Below are 15,095 nucleotides of genomic sequence, written 5' to 3'. Positions count from 1 at the left end.
CATATAACCTCTGAAGTTTTAATTAGTATGATCTGAAATACCTGAACAGACCTATCACTATTGAAAAAAACATTAAAATAGGCTTCTCAAAAATAAAGTCCAGGCCTAGATGAATTGTTTCAAAAATTCACTTTTATTTGTTTATTTGTTTTGGGGCCATACCTGAGCTCAGGGATTGTATGAGATGTCAGAGATTGAACCCTGGCCCATCCAGGGTCTGCAGTGTGCCAGGAAAATGCCCTATCACTGTCCTACTGCTCTGGCCCCTCTTTCAAACTTTTAAAGAGGAAAGGTAGAGCCTGATCACAGCCAAAAACCTTGTAAGGGACTACAGCTTGACCATCAGCCTTGACTTTTGAGACCAACCCCCACCAGGAAGCCCCTGCTGAAGCTGAATGATCAGAGACCAACCCCAGTCCAGAAGTCCTTGCTGAAGCTGTGTGATCAGAAGTTAGCCAGAAATGCCCAAGGAGGGTGGAACCTGATCGCCTGCCTAATGTCATTGCAAGGGTCTACAGCCTTACCATCAGCAGTGGCTTTTGAGACCAACTCCCACCCAGAGTGCCTCCTGAAGCTGCATAATTGGAGGTGAGCTGGAATCACCCAAGGAGGATGGAGCAAGAGGAGTGCATCTTCTAGCCAGTGAACCCCACCATAATGTGTAGAATAAACCACACAACAAGAGAGACAATGGGGGAAACAATGCAGGCCAACACTAGGCATAGAGAATGAAGATGGCAGCTCTGATGACTCTAAAAGTGCCAACCACCAATATAGCCTCTCACATATAGAGCTTAAAGAAATATGGAGGATAGATAGATCAAGTTGCACATAACATAAATAAGAATCAAGAGGAAATGAAGATAGAATTCAGAAACCTCCAAACTGAAATAACAGGTCTGAAAAACTCAGTAAATTAAATGAAAATCTCAATGGAAAACCTCTCCAACAGAGCAACAGCAGCTGAGGACTGAATCAGGGAGCTGGAAGATGAGATGCATAAAACTCCATACAAGAGAAGAGATTGGAAAAGAGCCTTAATGCAAATGATCAGACAATGGAAAGTACTTAAAGTATGTGAACAGATGAAAATAGAAATCTTTGATAAACTCAACAGAAACAACATAAGAATCACTGGAGTCGAAGAGATCTAGGAAGCAAATCCAAAGGAAGAATGTACAGTCAAGGACATTATTGCAGAGAAACTCCCAGAGCTAATTACTGCATGTAACCAAATCCTGCATGTCCAAAGAGCACCAGCTAAAAGAGACCTGAAGAAAAGCACCCCAAAACACATACATCCTAGTCACAATGATGAATCTCACAGATAAGGATAGACTACTGAAAGCAGCAAGATAAAAAAATAATAATAACGTGCAAAAGAGCAGTGGTGGGATACAGTGACAAAGCTCAACGAAATGAATGCTTCACCTAGAATACTGTACTCAGCCAGACTCACTTTCAGTTCTGAAGGAAGTATACATAGCTTCACAGATTAACAACCACTCAGAAAATTTACAGGCTCAAAACCAGCCTTAAAAGTAAAACTGAAGGATCTACTTTAAGACAAGACAGACCAACTAACACGCTAAACTTCTACACAAAGATGACAGTAAATCCCATGACAATTATCTCTCTCAACCACAATGGACTAATTCACCAGTTAAGAAACACAGAGTGGCAAAATGAATCAAAAAGCTAAATCTAAGGGATAGAGAGATAGTGCAGTGGTAGGGTGTTTGCCTTGCACATGGCTGACCCAGGATGGACCTTGGTTTAATCCTTGCATCCCATTTGGTTCCCCAAGTCAGGAGCGATTTCTGAGTGCACAGCCAGGAGTAATCCCTGAGCATCACCAGGTGTGGCCCCAAAACAAACAACAACAAAAAAGCCAAGTCTAACATTCTGCTGCCTACAAGAAACACATCTGAGTAGTGAAACTTAGACTCAAAATCAGAGGTTGGAAGCAAATAATCCAAGCAAACAACTCTATTAACAAAGCTGGAGTGGATATATTAATATCAGATGACATAAACTTTAGACGCAGAAAAGTTATAAGGGACAAAGATGGACATTTATTACTAATCAAGGGTTATGTACAACAAAAGTTGTAAACAGTTTTGAAAAATAAAAAAGTTGTGAAAGAAATCACACACCTAAACATATATGTACCAAATGAGGGACCAGCAAAATATTTAATACAATTGTTGACAAATCTGAAAGAAGACATCACTTGCAACACAAAAATAATTGGAGACCTCAGCACTGCCCTGTCATCTCGTGATAGGTCAACCAGTCTAAAACATGAGAATATACTAGATCTGAAAAGAGAAATGGAAGAAAGTGGACTAGTAGATATATATAGGGCTCTCCATCCCCAGAACTGGTTACACATTCTTCTCCAATGTACATGAATCATTCCCAGGATAGACCACATGCTGACCCATAAAACATATGTCCATAAAGTCAAGAGACTAGAAATTGTACAGACTATCTATTCAGATCATAAGGCACTAAAATTAGAAGTGACCTTGAAAGGAAACAGGAAAAAAACCCAACACATGAAAAATAAACAGCGCACTACTCAAGAACCAGTGTATCATGGATGAAATCAAAGAGGAAATCAAGACAAATGTATCTCAATGTATTTGCATCTCAATGTATATACAAATGATCGGAATTAATGGGACACAACAAAAGAGGTACTAAGAGGTAAATTTATAGCTTTGCATGCACACATCAGGAAGGAAGAAGGAGCCTACATACATAGCTTAATGACACAGCTTATAAAATTAAGATATGATTAACAAAAGGAACCAAACCAAACAAAAGGTAGGCAGAAGGAAATAACAAAGCTTAAAGTGGAAATTAATGAAGTGGAAATCCAAAAACCAATCCAAAAGATCAACGATAGCAAAAGTTAATTCTTTGAAAAAATAAACAAGATTGATAAACCATTTGCAAAACTCATAATGAAAAGAAGAGAGAGAAAGTTAACAAAATGGATAAGAAATGAAAAGGGGGAGATCACTACAGATACTACAGAAATTCAAAGAGTAATCAGAGACTACTTTGAGAAACTGCCTCAAAATATGAGAATCTGGAAGATTTGGATAAATTCTTGGACTTGTATAATCTCCCAAAGTTAAAACAGAAAGATCTACCATATCCAAACTTGTTTGTTTGTTTTTGGGCTATACCTGGTGATGCTCAGGGGTTACTCCTGACTATGCACTCAGAAATCTCTCCTGATGGGCCCGGAGAGATAGCACAGCGGTGTTTGCCTTGCAAGCAGCCGATCCAGGACCAAAGTTGGTTGGTTCGAATCCCGGTGTCCCATATGGTCCCCCGTGCCTGCCAGGAGCTATTTCTGAGCAGACAGCCAGGAGTACCCCTGAGCAACGCCGGGTGTGGCCCAAAAACCAAAAAAAAAAAAAGAAATCTCTCCTGGCTTGGGGGGCAATATGGCATGCCAGGGAATCAAACCACGGTTTGCCCTAGGCTAGTGTGTGCAAGGCAGATGCCTTACTGCTTGTGCCACTGCTCCAGCCCCCATAGTAAACTTTTAAAGAGAACCTACAGTTAATCCTTTTCAGGTTCTTCCTGGAAGTGAAGAAACTAAAATACTCCAAACAGCTTCTATGAAGCTAATATCATCCTGGTACCAAAACAAACAGACGACACACTAAAATAAAAAGATTGTCAGAATGACATGCTTGATGAACACAAGTACAAAGTCCACCACAACTTGTAGCAAGTAGAATACCAAAGTATTTAAAAAAAAGTCATATACCATGACCAAGTAATAATCATCTCAGAGATGCAAGCATGGTAAAAATAACATGTAAATCAATATAATGCACCATATCAATAAAATATAATGTAACCATATTATCATATCAATAGATACAGACAGAGAAAGCAGTTGAGAAGATCTAACATGTATTCATGACAAAAACTCTCAAAAAGATAGAAACTAAAGGAACTTTCCTCTATATAGTAGAGCCTTTTACAAAAAGCACACGACAAACATATTCAATGAGGAAAAAAACTAAAAGCCTTTCCTTTAAGATCTGTACAAGAGAAGGTTGCCCATTCTCACTGCTTCTATTGAGTATAGTACTAGAAATACTCACCATTGTAACCAGACAAGAAAAATATATAAGGGTATCTAGACAGAAAGAAAGAATGAAGTTTTCTCTGCTTGCAGATGACATGGTACTATATTTAGAAAATCCAAGAAAAGGGCCCGGAGAGATAGCACAGCGGCGTTTGCCTTGCAAGCAGCTGATCCAGGACCAAAGGTGGTTGGTTTGAATCCCGGTGTCCCATATGGTCCCCCGTGCCTGCCAGGAGCTATTTCTGAGCAGACAGCCAGGAGTAACCCCTGAGCATCACTGGGTGTGGCCCAAAAACCAAAAAAAAAAAAAAAAAAAAGAAAAAAAAAGAAAATCCAAGGGAAAAAAACTACAAAAAAGCTTCTAGAAACAGTAGATTTGTATAGTAATATGTAGGACCTAAAATTAATATACAAAAATCCTTAGCTTTTCTATATATAAATAATGAGATAAAAAAAGAATAATAAATTCCATTCACAATTTGTCTTAGAAAATCAAGGATCTTGTGCTCGCTTCGGCAGCACATATACTAAAATTGGAATGATACAGAGAAGATTAGCATGGCCCCTGCGCAAGGATGACACGCAAATTCGTGAAGTGTTCCATATTTAAAAAAAAAAAAAAGAAAAAGAAAGAAAATCAAGGATCTTGGTATCAATTTAACTAAAGTGGTGAAAGACATATATACAAGAAAACTACAAAACACTGTTTCAACAAATAAAACAGGGGGCCTGGTGGTAGCACAGTAGAAGGGCATTTGCCTTGCACTCAGCTGATCCAGGACAAACACAGTTTTGATCCCTGACATCCCATATGATCCCCTGAGCCAGGAGCAATTTCTGAGCATAGAGCCAGGAATAACCCCTGAGAGCCATCAGGTGTGACCGAACCCCCTCCCAAAAGAAATAAAACAGGACAAAAGGAAATGGAAACACATACACTGTGCATGGATTGGGAGGATTAAAATCTTTTTTTTAATATATATATTTTATTTAATCACCTTGATTACATACATGATTGTGTTTGGGTTTCAGTCATGTAAAGAACACCCCCCATCACCAGTGCAACATTCTCATCACCAATGTCCCATGTCTCCCCACCTGACCCCCGCCTGTACTCTTAAACAGGCTCTCCATTTCCCTCATACATTCTCATTATTAGGACAGTTCAAAATGTAGTTATTTCTCTAACTAAACTCATCACTATTTGTGGTGAGCTTCCTGAGGTGAGCTGGAACTTCCAGCTCTTTTCTCTTTTGTGTCTGAAAATTATTATTGCAAGAATGTCTTTCATTTTTCTTAAAACCCATAGATGAGTGAGACCATTCTGCGTTTTTCTCTCTCTCTCTCTGACTTATTTCACTCAGCATAATAGATTCCATGTACATCCATGTATAGGAAAATTTCATGACTTCATCTCTCCTGACAGCTGCATAATATTCCATTGTGTATATGTACCACAGTTTCTTTAGCCATTCGTCTGTTGAGGGGCATCTTGGTTGTTTCCAGAGTCTTGCTATGGTAAATAGTGCTGCAATGAATATAGGTGTAAGGAAGGGGTTTTTTGTATTGTATTTTTATGTTCCTAGGGTATATTTCTAGGAGTGGTATAGCTGGATCGTATGGGAGCTCAATTTCCAGTTTTTGGAGGAATCTCCATATTGCTTTCCATAAAGGTTGAACTAGACGGCATTCCCACCAGCAGTGGATAAGAGTTCCTTTCTCTCCACATCCCTGCCAACACTGTTGATTCTCATTCTTTGTGATGTGTGCCATTCTCTGGGGTGTGAGGTGGTATCTCATCGTTGTTTTGATTTGCATCTCCCTGATGATTAGTGATGTGGAGCATTTTTTCATGTGTCTTTTGGCCATTTGTATTTCTTCTTTGTCAAAGTGTCTGTTCATTTCTTCTCCCCATTTTTTGATGGGATTAGATGTTTTTTTCTTGTAAAGTTCTGTCAGTGCCTTGTATATTTTGGAGATTAGCCCCTTATCTGATGAGTATTGGGTGAATAGTAAGGATTAACATCTTTAAAATGGTAATTTCCCAATCATTGTACAGACGTAATGTACTATAAGGATAATTAAAACTTGTTACTCTAAGGATACTCATGACATTTTTCAAAGAAATGGACCAAATACTTTTGAAAATCATATGGAACAATAAACCTCCACAAATAGCTAAAGCAATTCTTGAAGAAAAAAAAAAAGAGAAGATGGGAAGTATCATTTTCTCAAACTTCAAACTATAAAGCAGTAGTCATTAAAACAGCATGGTTTTGGAATAAAGACAGACCCTCAGATCAATGGAACAGACTGGAATATTTTGAGATGGACAAGCAGGAATATGATCAATTAATCTTTGATAAGGGACAAAAAATATGAAGTGGAGCAAAGGAAAGTCTCTTTAACAGAGTTGAGAAAACTAGTCAACTACATGCAAAAATGTGAACTCAGATCTCTATTAACATCATGCATGAGTCAATTGAATATTAATTAAAACCTTAATATCAGTCTTGTAACCATAGAGTTCAGAGAGAAAACCATAGGCAGAACACTCCATGATACTGAAGCTAAAGGTATCCTTAAGGATGAAACATCACTAACCAAGAGGAAGCTATGATAAACAAATGGGGCTACATAAAACTAAGAAGCTTCTGCACCTCAAAGGAAATAGTGACTATGATTAAAGAGACTACCATGAAAGTTGGAAAAACTATTCACCTGATATTCATTAGATAAGGAATTTATATCCAAAACATTCAAGACACTGATAGAGTTTAGCAAAACCAAAAATCTAACCCCATCCAAAAGAAAGTAGAATAAATGAATAGACATTTCCTCTAAAATGTAATATAGATGAGCAAAAGGCACATGAAAAATGCTCCACATCATTAATCATCATTAGTAAAAAATTAAAAAAAATTAATCATTATTAATGAAAAAATCACCATTAGTGAAAAATGCTCCACATAATTAATCATCATTTTGATGCAAATCAAAGCAGTTCATTAAAAATCAATTCTGTTTACACCACAAAGGCTGGCACACATAAAAAAAAATAACAACTATTTCTCTTTTGGGGAAAAAGGAACTTATTCACTATTGGTGAGAATGGTGACTAGGCCAGCCTCTGTGGAAAATAATATATCTCAAAAAAAAAAAAATAGAAATTGAGCTTCCATGTAACCTAACAATACCCGTTTCTGGGATTCTACCATAGGGGCTCAAAAACACAATGCAGAAAAGCTGCAGTCCTATATTCATTACAGTACTATTTAAAATAGCCAGAATCTGGAAACAACCCAAATGACTGAGTGGACAAAGAAACTGAGGTACATCTTCACAATGGAATAGCTGTTAGGGAAAATTAAATTTACTTGTATGTGGATGGATATGGAGAATATTATGCTGAGCAAAATGAGTCAGAGGGAGAGGGATAGACATAGTATGATCACACTGATTTGTGAAATATAGAACAACAATATTATGGTCATAGTGACAATAGATATAAGGGCCAGGATGACCAGTTCATGTTAGGAAGCTTGACAAAATAGTGGTAAAGTTCAGTTAGGGCAGAGAAGAGACCACCATGACAATCATAACTGGAAATTATCACACTATAGAAGAATTGGGTGCTGAATTGGGTGTTGATAAAGTAACTGGAATGATATTCCTTCAGTTATAATATTGCAAACTACAGTGTCTAAAAGGAAAAAAAAGAGAGAGAAGAAAAATGTTTTATACAGAGTTAGCAGGGGAGGGTTATGGGGCAAAAGGGATAAACACTGGAGATATTTGTGGTGGAAAAAGTGCATTGGTGAAAGATGCTGTACACTGTATGACTAAAACTTAATAATGAACAAATTTGTAACTGTGGGGAAAAACAAGCAAATGTATTTTAAATAACCCTGCAAACCACAGTGTTTAAATAAAGTGATTTTTATTTTATTTTATTTTATTATTATTATTATTTTTGGTTTTTGGGCCACACCCGGCAGTGCTCAGGGGTTACTCCTGGCTGTCTGCTCAGAAATAGCTCCTGGCAGGCACGGGGGACCATATGGGACACTGGGATTCGAACCAACCACCTTTGGTCCTGGATTGGCTGCTTGCAAGGCAAACGCCACTGTGCTATCTCTCCGGGCCCGTAAAGTGATTTTTAAATACTTAAAAAACCCAAAACAACAACAACCCATGTTTTCAGGGATGTAGTAATTTCATTACACACACAAAAGACATCAAAATTTCAAGAGATTTTAATAGTTTTAATGACCTTCCTCTATTAAAGCCAGTTCCTTCTACATATTTCCCATCTCACTAACACATTGCTATAGTCTAATAATTTAACACTTTGAAATTGATGTTTCAATTCTAATATCCAATGTTAAGTGCTAAAAGTGGGGCTTTTGATTTAATAATATGTTTTGAGAGCAAATTTTTGATGAATAGCATAGTAAGTTCCTTTACAAAGATTCCAGTTTCCTAGTTCCTTGAGCATTTAAGGACACAGGTTTGTCATTCAAGAGAATCTCATCCTATTGTGAATGTTCTCTACTGTTGTGACCTTGATTTTGGACTTCAAGACTATTGACTCTGAGAATAAATTTCTTTTTTTATTTTCCTTTGGATTTCCGAACCACACCCATTTGATGCTCAGGGGTTACTCCTGGCTAAGCACTCAGAAATTGCCCCTGGCTTGGAGGGACCATATGGTACACCGGGGGATCAAACCGCTGTCCATCCTTGGCTAGCAAGGCAGACACCTTACCTCTAGCGCCACCTCACCGGCCCCAAGAATAAATTTCTAATTTTGATAAGTTTGTTGGTCTGTGGTTTTTATTACAATAGTAAAGAAATATTAAGATGTACACCAATGTAAAATAGAAATCCATGAGTTGTTGAGACTGCACAACAAACGCACCATGTTTCTAACCCCTTAGGCAGATGGGTTTGATAAAGGGGTAGCAGTAGAGAAATAATACCAAGCCAGTCAGGACAAGATTTATCGGAGTTAGCTTGCTTTTTCCTCATGGCCTTTCTGCCTCTAGAGAGCCCAAAGCGATTTGTTCTTTCTTTATTCCCAGAACCAAATCCACCAGGAAGGAACTGTATTCCAGGTGGGCTTTTACATACCAAAAGAAGAGGTTAGGGAAAAAGTGCAGAAGTTTCTTGGTTTTTCGGTTTAATGTAATCCTATTTCTTTCTCCTTCTTCCTTCCTTCCTTCCTTCCTTCCTTCCTTCCTTCCTTCCTTCCTTCCTTCCTTCCTTCCTTCCTTCCTTCCTTCCTTCCTTTCTTCCCTCCTTCCCTCCTTCCTTCCTTCCTTCCCTCCTTCCTTCCTTCCTTCCCTCCTTCCTTCCTTCCTGTCTCCTTCCTTCCTTCTTCCTTCCTTCCTTCCTTCCTTCCTTCCTTCCTGTCTCCTTCCTTCCTTCCTCCCTCCCTCCTTCCTTCCTTCCTTCCTTCCTTCCTTCCCTCCTTCCTCCCTTCCTTCCTCCCTTCCTTCCTTCCTTCCTTCCTTCCTCCCTCCCTTCCTTCCTTCCTTCCCTCCTTCCTTCCTTCCTTCCTTCCTTCCTTCCTCCCTCCCTCCCTCCCTCCCTTCCTTCCTTCCTTCCTTCCTTCCTCCCTCCCTCCCTTCTTCCTTCCTTCCATCTTTCCTTCCTTCCTACCTTCCTCCATCCCTCCCTTCTTCCTTCCTTCCATCTTTCCTTCCTTCCTACCTTCCTCCATCCCTCCCTTCTTCCTTCCTTCCATCTTTCCTTCCTTCCTACCTTCCTCCATCCCTCCCTTTCTCCTTTCTTCCTTCCTTCTTTCCTTCCTCCCTCCCTTCCTTCCTTCCTTTCTTTTTTTGGTTTTCGAGCACCAGGGCTTACTACTGGCTCTGCACTCAGAAATCATTCCTGGCAGGCATGGTGGACCATATTGAATGCCAGGATTTGAACCACAGTCTGTCCTGGATTGGGTGCATGCAAGGCACAGCACTACTGCTGTGCTATCTCTTCAGCCCCTTCAATCCTATTTCTTAATCTCTGCTTCAACTAGTTTGAACAGTGGTATTTCGTCTCACTGTCATGGAGTATTTTCTCATGTTTTGTGGCATAGATTATCTCAAAGTAGTCTCTGATTACCTTTTGAATTTCTGTATTATATGTAGTAATCTGCCTGTTTTCATTTCTGATTTAGTGTACCAAGTTTCTCCCTCTCCTTTTCTTGTGAATTTTGCTAGTAGTTTATCAATCTTGTTTATTTTTTTCAGAGAACTAACTCTTGCTTTCATTGATCTTTCAGGTTGTTTAGTTTTGGTTTTCCATTCACTGATTTTTGCTCTCAGCTTTATTATTTCCTTTGTCTTCCTATTTTTGGTTCATTTTGTTGATCACTTTTTAGTTTTATAAGCTGTGAAATTAAGTTATTTATGCAGGCCCTTTTTTCCTTCCTGAAGATACTTACAAAGCTATATATTTCCTCTTTGTGCCACTTTAGTGTGTCCTACAGATTCTGATAATTTGCATCTTCATTCTCATTTGTTTCCAGGAATATTTTCTTTCTGTTTTTATTATTATTGAGGCCGAAGTGAATGACAGATCTTTCACAGTAATATTTAAGGTACATAGTGACAATGAATCAGGGGCATTCCCACCACCAGTGATGTTGTCCCTCCAGCATGCATCCCATATCTCTCTCCTTTACCCCCCAGAATACTAGAGTAACTGGTACCCACTTGTACAGCTTGCTGTGGACTATAGATTCTGTTGTCGCTGACTTTGGGTTTGATGTTCAGGTCTGATCATTTTTTATTTCTACTAAATGTTCATGCGAGTGTCTGTTTCCAGGAATATTTTAATTTCTTTTTTGATTTTGTCTCTGGCTGTCCAGTAGTGAGCTGTTTAATTTATAGGTTCAAAATCTTTTTGTCCTTGTTATGTTTCCTGCTTGTTTTCTTCTAATTTCATTGCCTAATGTTCAGAGAAGGTAGTATGTACAATTTCTTTTTTTGTTTGTTTGCTTTTGGGCCATACCCAGTGATGCTCAAGGGTTACTCCTGGCTATGCACTCAGAAATCGCTCCTGGCTCTGGGGACTATGTGAGACCCTGGGTGATTGAACCGCAGTCCATCCTAGGTTAGCATGCATAAGGCAAATGCCCTACTCCTTGTCCACTGCTCTGGACCATTTCTATTCTCTTTATTTTATGTAAGCATGTTTTATGGCCTAGCATATGGTCTATTTTGCAGAGTGACCCATGTGCATTGGAGAAAAATGTGTATCCAGTTTTCTAAGGGTGGAGAGCCATATATATTATATAGTATATTTATATATAATATAAAGTATTATAGATTAATAATTCATATATATTATGCTGGGCCAATTTCTTCCATTGCTCCTTTCAGTGCTAGTATTTTCTTGTTAGGTTTCTGCCTGGTTAATCTATCAAGTAGTGACAAAGTAGTGTTGAAAACTCCCAATATTATCATGTTGTTATTGATATCTTCCTTCAAGTTTGTCAGCAGTTGTTTTAGATATTTTGCTGGTCCCTCATTGAATGTATATATGTTTAGGAGACTGGTTTCTTCCTTATTTATTTCTTTGCTTTAATTATTAAGAAATGTCTATTTCTTTCCCTTATAACTTTATAAATTCTAAAGTTTGTGTCATCTGAAATTAGTATGGCACTTGGCCTTTATAAGGGAATTATTTGCTTGACTGATTATCTTCCAACCATTGAATTTGAGTCTGTGTTTGTTCTGACTATTCAGATGTGTTTCTTGTAGGTAGCAACTCAATAGATTCAACTTTTTGATCCATTTTGTTACTCTGTGTCTCATAACTGGTTCATTTAGTTCATTTAGTCCATTGATGTTGAAAGAGATGGTTGTCATGAGAATTAGTGTCATCTTTCAGTCAGAGTTTGGTGTGTCTTGTCTTAAAGCTGATCTTTCAGTTCTTCCTTAAAGGCTGTTCTTGAGTCTATAAAGTTTCTAAGCTGTTGTTTATCTGTGAAGCTGTGTATTCTTCCTCAAACCTAAATGTTAGTTTGGTTGGGAAAAGTACTCTTGGTAATTCATTAATTTCATTGAGTTTTGTCACTATATTCCACACTGCTTTTGGATCTTGAGGGTTTGTGACAAGATGGTGGTAAATTTTAGGGATGCTTCTTTGAATGCAACTTCCCTTTTAGATCTTGATATTTTCCATATTCTATCCCTATCTTTGGAGTTCATCATTGTGAGTTGGATGTCTGTTGCTTCTCTTTGGATCTCTTTTGGCTGGTACTCTTTGGATGCAGGATTTGTTTGTATGACTCTTTAGCTCTAGAAGTTTCTCTGCAATGATGTCTTTGTTTGCTGATAGTTCATAGGTGTTTTCTCCAATGATTTTTAAGTTGTTTCTGTTAAGTTTATCCAAGAATTATGTTTTTGTATGTTCACATTCTTTGAGAGCTTTTCCCAATGTTGGATAATTTGTTTTGAGACTCTTTTCCAACCTCTTTGATTATATGGAGTTATGCATTTTATATTCTAGCACTTCTGATTCTGTCTTCCAATGCCCTGTGGGAGATTTTCATTTCACCCACCAAGTTTTCAGCCCTGTTATTTCAGTTTAAAGTTTTTTATTTATACTCTCACTCCTCTTGATTCTTTTTGTGGCACATTCAGTTTGTTCCATTCTTTCTTTGTGAACATTCTCTGTATTTCTTCTCTAAAGTCCTTATATGAGAGAGTATATAGGTGGTTGGTACTTTTTGGGTCATCAGAGATATAATCTTCATTCTCTAAGCATAGTAGAAGCCTGAGTTGTTTCCCCATTGCCATGGTCGTAATGTGATATATTCTATGTACTGTGCTGGCATTCCTGGTCCTTCTGTCTCATGGCCACATTCTTCTCTCAGAGAATCTCCAGTAACACCAAACACACTTTCCCAATCAACCTATATGCCAACTTTTATTGTGTTATTTCTCAGAACATTGAGTACCCTGGATTTGTCACTTTGAATACTAAGGTTATATTCAAATGCACAGATAAAAGTCATTTTTCTCTGTTTCTTAATAGAAGTGTTGCACTATTTAGAAGATCAAGTAGAGAATCGGGAGTTATAGTGATAAGGAATGAGATCCTACCTGAGTGTATGATTCCTTGCCAGGCTTGGCTGACGCTCTTGCAGCATTTCAAAAATATTTGGCTGGCGCAGAAAAGCCACAATCTTGTCATTATATGCTGAAAAAAATAAAGGGGAAAACTATTGAGTTTGCAGAAAAGGTCAAAAGGCTATAAAAGGTCAAAAGGCTTAAAATCATGATTAATGTAGAAATTTGAAGGGCAGGTAGCATATTCAACAAAATATTAATTTCTTGAGGATTTTATATCTGTGGTATAAGAGTATAAATGAAAATGAAAGTGAGCTAAATCTAAGTTAATCTTCCTATATTCTAAGAATTTGGTTACATTCATCCCATATAAACAGGTAAAAAATTAAATAACTCTTCCAGAGTGAAGTTCAATTCCCTTTCTTCTATTTTTATTATTTTTGCCACAGTTATTATGGAAATATTTTATAAATTCAGATATATGTTTGAATATCTTTAAGTTCAAATATATATTAATAACTTGACCATGGAACTGTCCAAATATCTTTAGACTATCATTTTATTTACCTTGATAAAAATTGTAAATATTTTCAAAAGAGGTAGTTGAGGTATAGAAAGGAGACTCTGCAGCATTGCATAGATAAAAGGTCTAAAATAAAGACTGTATATAATAACAAAAACTCATTGCCTTTTTAAAACTATGTTATCTTGATCTCAGTTAACAATTCACTGAATAGACAAAGACTAAAGAGAAAGAAGATCCAGAATAAAAAGAAGGGAACAGAGATGCCAAAGTTACAAAGTTGAAGGATGGGATAGGAGAAAAGGATAGGGCAGAAGAAGCTACCATACAAAAGAGAAAATAAAACACAGAATCCACAATATTAATGATGATAAAAAACAAAACTATGTGGGTATTTAGGACTTCAAAGGCATGATACCTACCCAGTGGCAACAACTCATGTTGATGTTGACTTCGGATAGCAGCTACCAAACTGTGTCCTGGTCTGGCCAATAAAGAGGTTCCTCTGTGTCTAGAGACTTCTGAAGCCTAATTTCAAAATAAAATCATCAGTATTCAACGATGGAGAAGAAAGTGCCTGCTTTAGAAGAAGGCTGAGGGACAAGAAAAAAACTAATGACATTAGTGAGGAGAATTGGCACTGGTGAAGAGAATGGTGTTGAAAAACTGTATGCCTGTAACTTAATTCTATATATGTATATATTTCTAATTCACAGTTATTGAAAAATTTAAATATCAAAGAATTATAATTAGTGAAAACCTCCAATTTTAAATGATCTCTATATCAATTTTTCAATGTGGGTGTAAAAGATGCTGTCAAGACAAAACGTAAATTAAATAAATAAATCAGGCCCCCTAAAAACATTAATAATTTACATTCCTCAAGGATATAGAAAATAAGGAATATTGTTAAAAATGAAAATGAAGAGGAATTTTAAGAATATGATTATATCAAGTATCATGAATGCTAGATAAATTAAAATAATGGATAAATTAAGAAATGATTCTCTTTAGAAATACACTAAAGATCAATTACTAAATAAGATAAATATTGATAGTAAAGGGAATTTATTACCCTCATTTCCAAAATCAATACTGAACTTCAAAACTGAATGTCAAATAGATTTGCACTTTTGGGGGTGAGATGGTGGGCTGGGCCACAACTAGAAGTTCTCAGTTCTTACTCCTTAGCACTGTGCTCAGGGACTATTCCTAATGGTGATCAGGGGACCCCAAAGAGTTGTCTACAGGCAACAAAAGGGTATAGATCTCTCTACTATCTCCCTGGTCTCTATATTTGCACTTTTTTTTTTACCAGAATTTCTTGCATCCAAAAGGCCATTACAAACATGTTTACATAACATAAAAATCA

At 37.3% G+C, this 15,095-nt stretch overlaps 1 protein-coding gene and 1 non-coding gene across 2 annotated transcripts in view; one reads left to right on the top strand and one right to left on the bottom strand.

Annotated features, from left to right (window-relative positions):
* Nucleotides 1-15,095, bottom strand: part of HECW1 (HECT, C2 and WW domain containing E3 ubiquitin protein ligase 1) — a 328,209-nt gene that overhangs the window by 71,656 nt on the left and 241,458 nt on the right. The window contains exons 17-18 of the mRNA XM_049775686.1: nt 14,146-14,251; nt 13,234-13,330 (exon numbers count right to left, since the gene is read on the bottom strand). Coding sequence (XP_049631643.1) covers nt 13,234-13,330; nt 14,146-14,251 — 203 coding nt within the window. The remainder of the gene's footprint in view (nt 1-13,233; nt 13,331-14,145; nt 14,252-15,095) is intronic.
* Nucleotides 4,624-4,730, top strand: LOC126012895 (U6 spliceosomal RNA). The gene has a single exon (XR_007497241.1). It is a non-coding gene; the product is annotated as a U6 spliceosomal RNA (small nuclear RNA).

The sequence above is a fragment of the Suncus etruscus genome, chromosome 6 (genome assembly GCF_024139225.1).
Source record: "Suncus etruscus isolate mSunEtr1 chromosome 6, mSunEtr1.pri.cur, whole genome shotgun sequence".
Classification (NCBI taxonomy): Eukaryota; Metazoa; Chordata; class Mammalia; order Eulipotyphla; family Soricidae; genus Suncus; species Suncus etruscus.
This window is presented reverse-complemented; position numbering and strand designations above follow the sequence as displayed.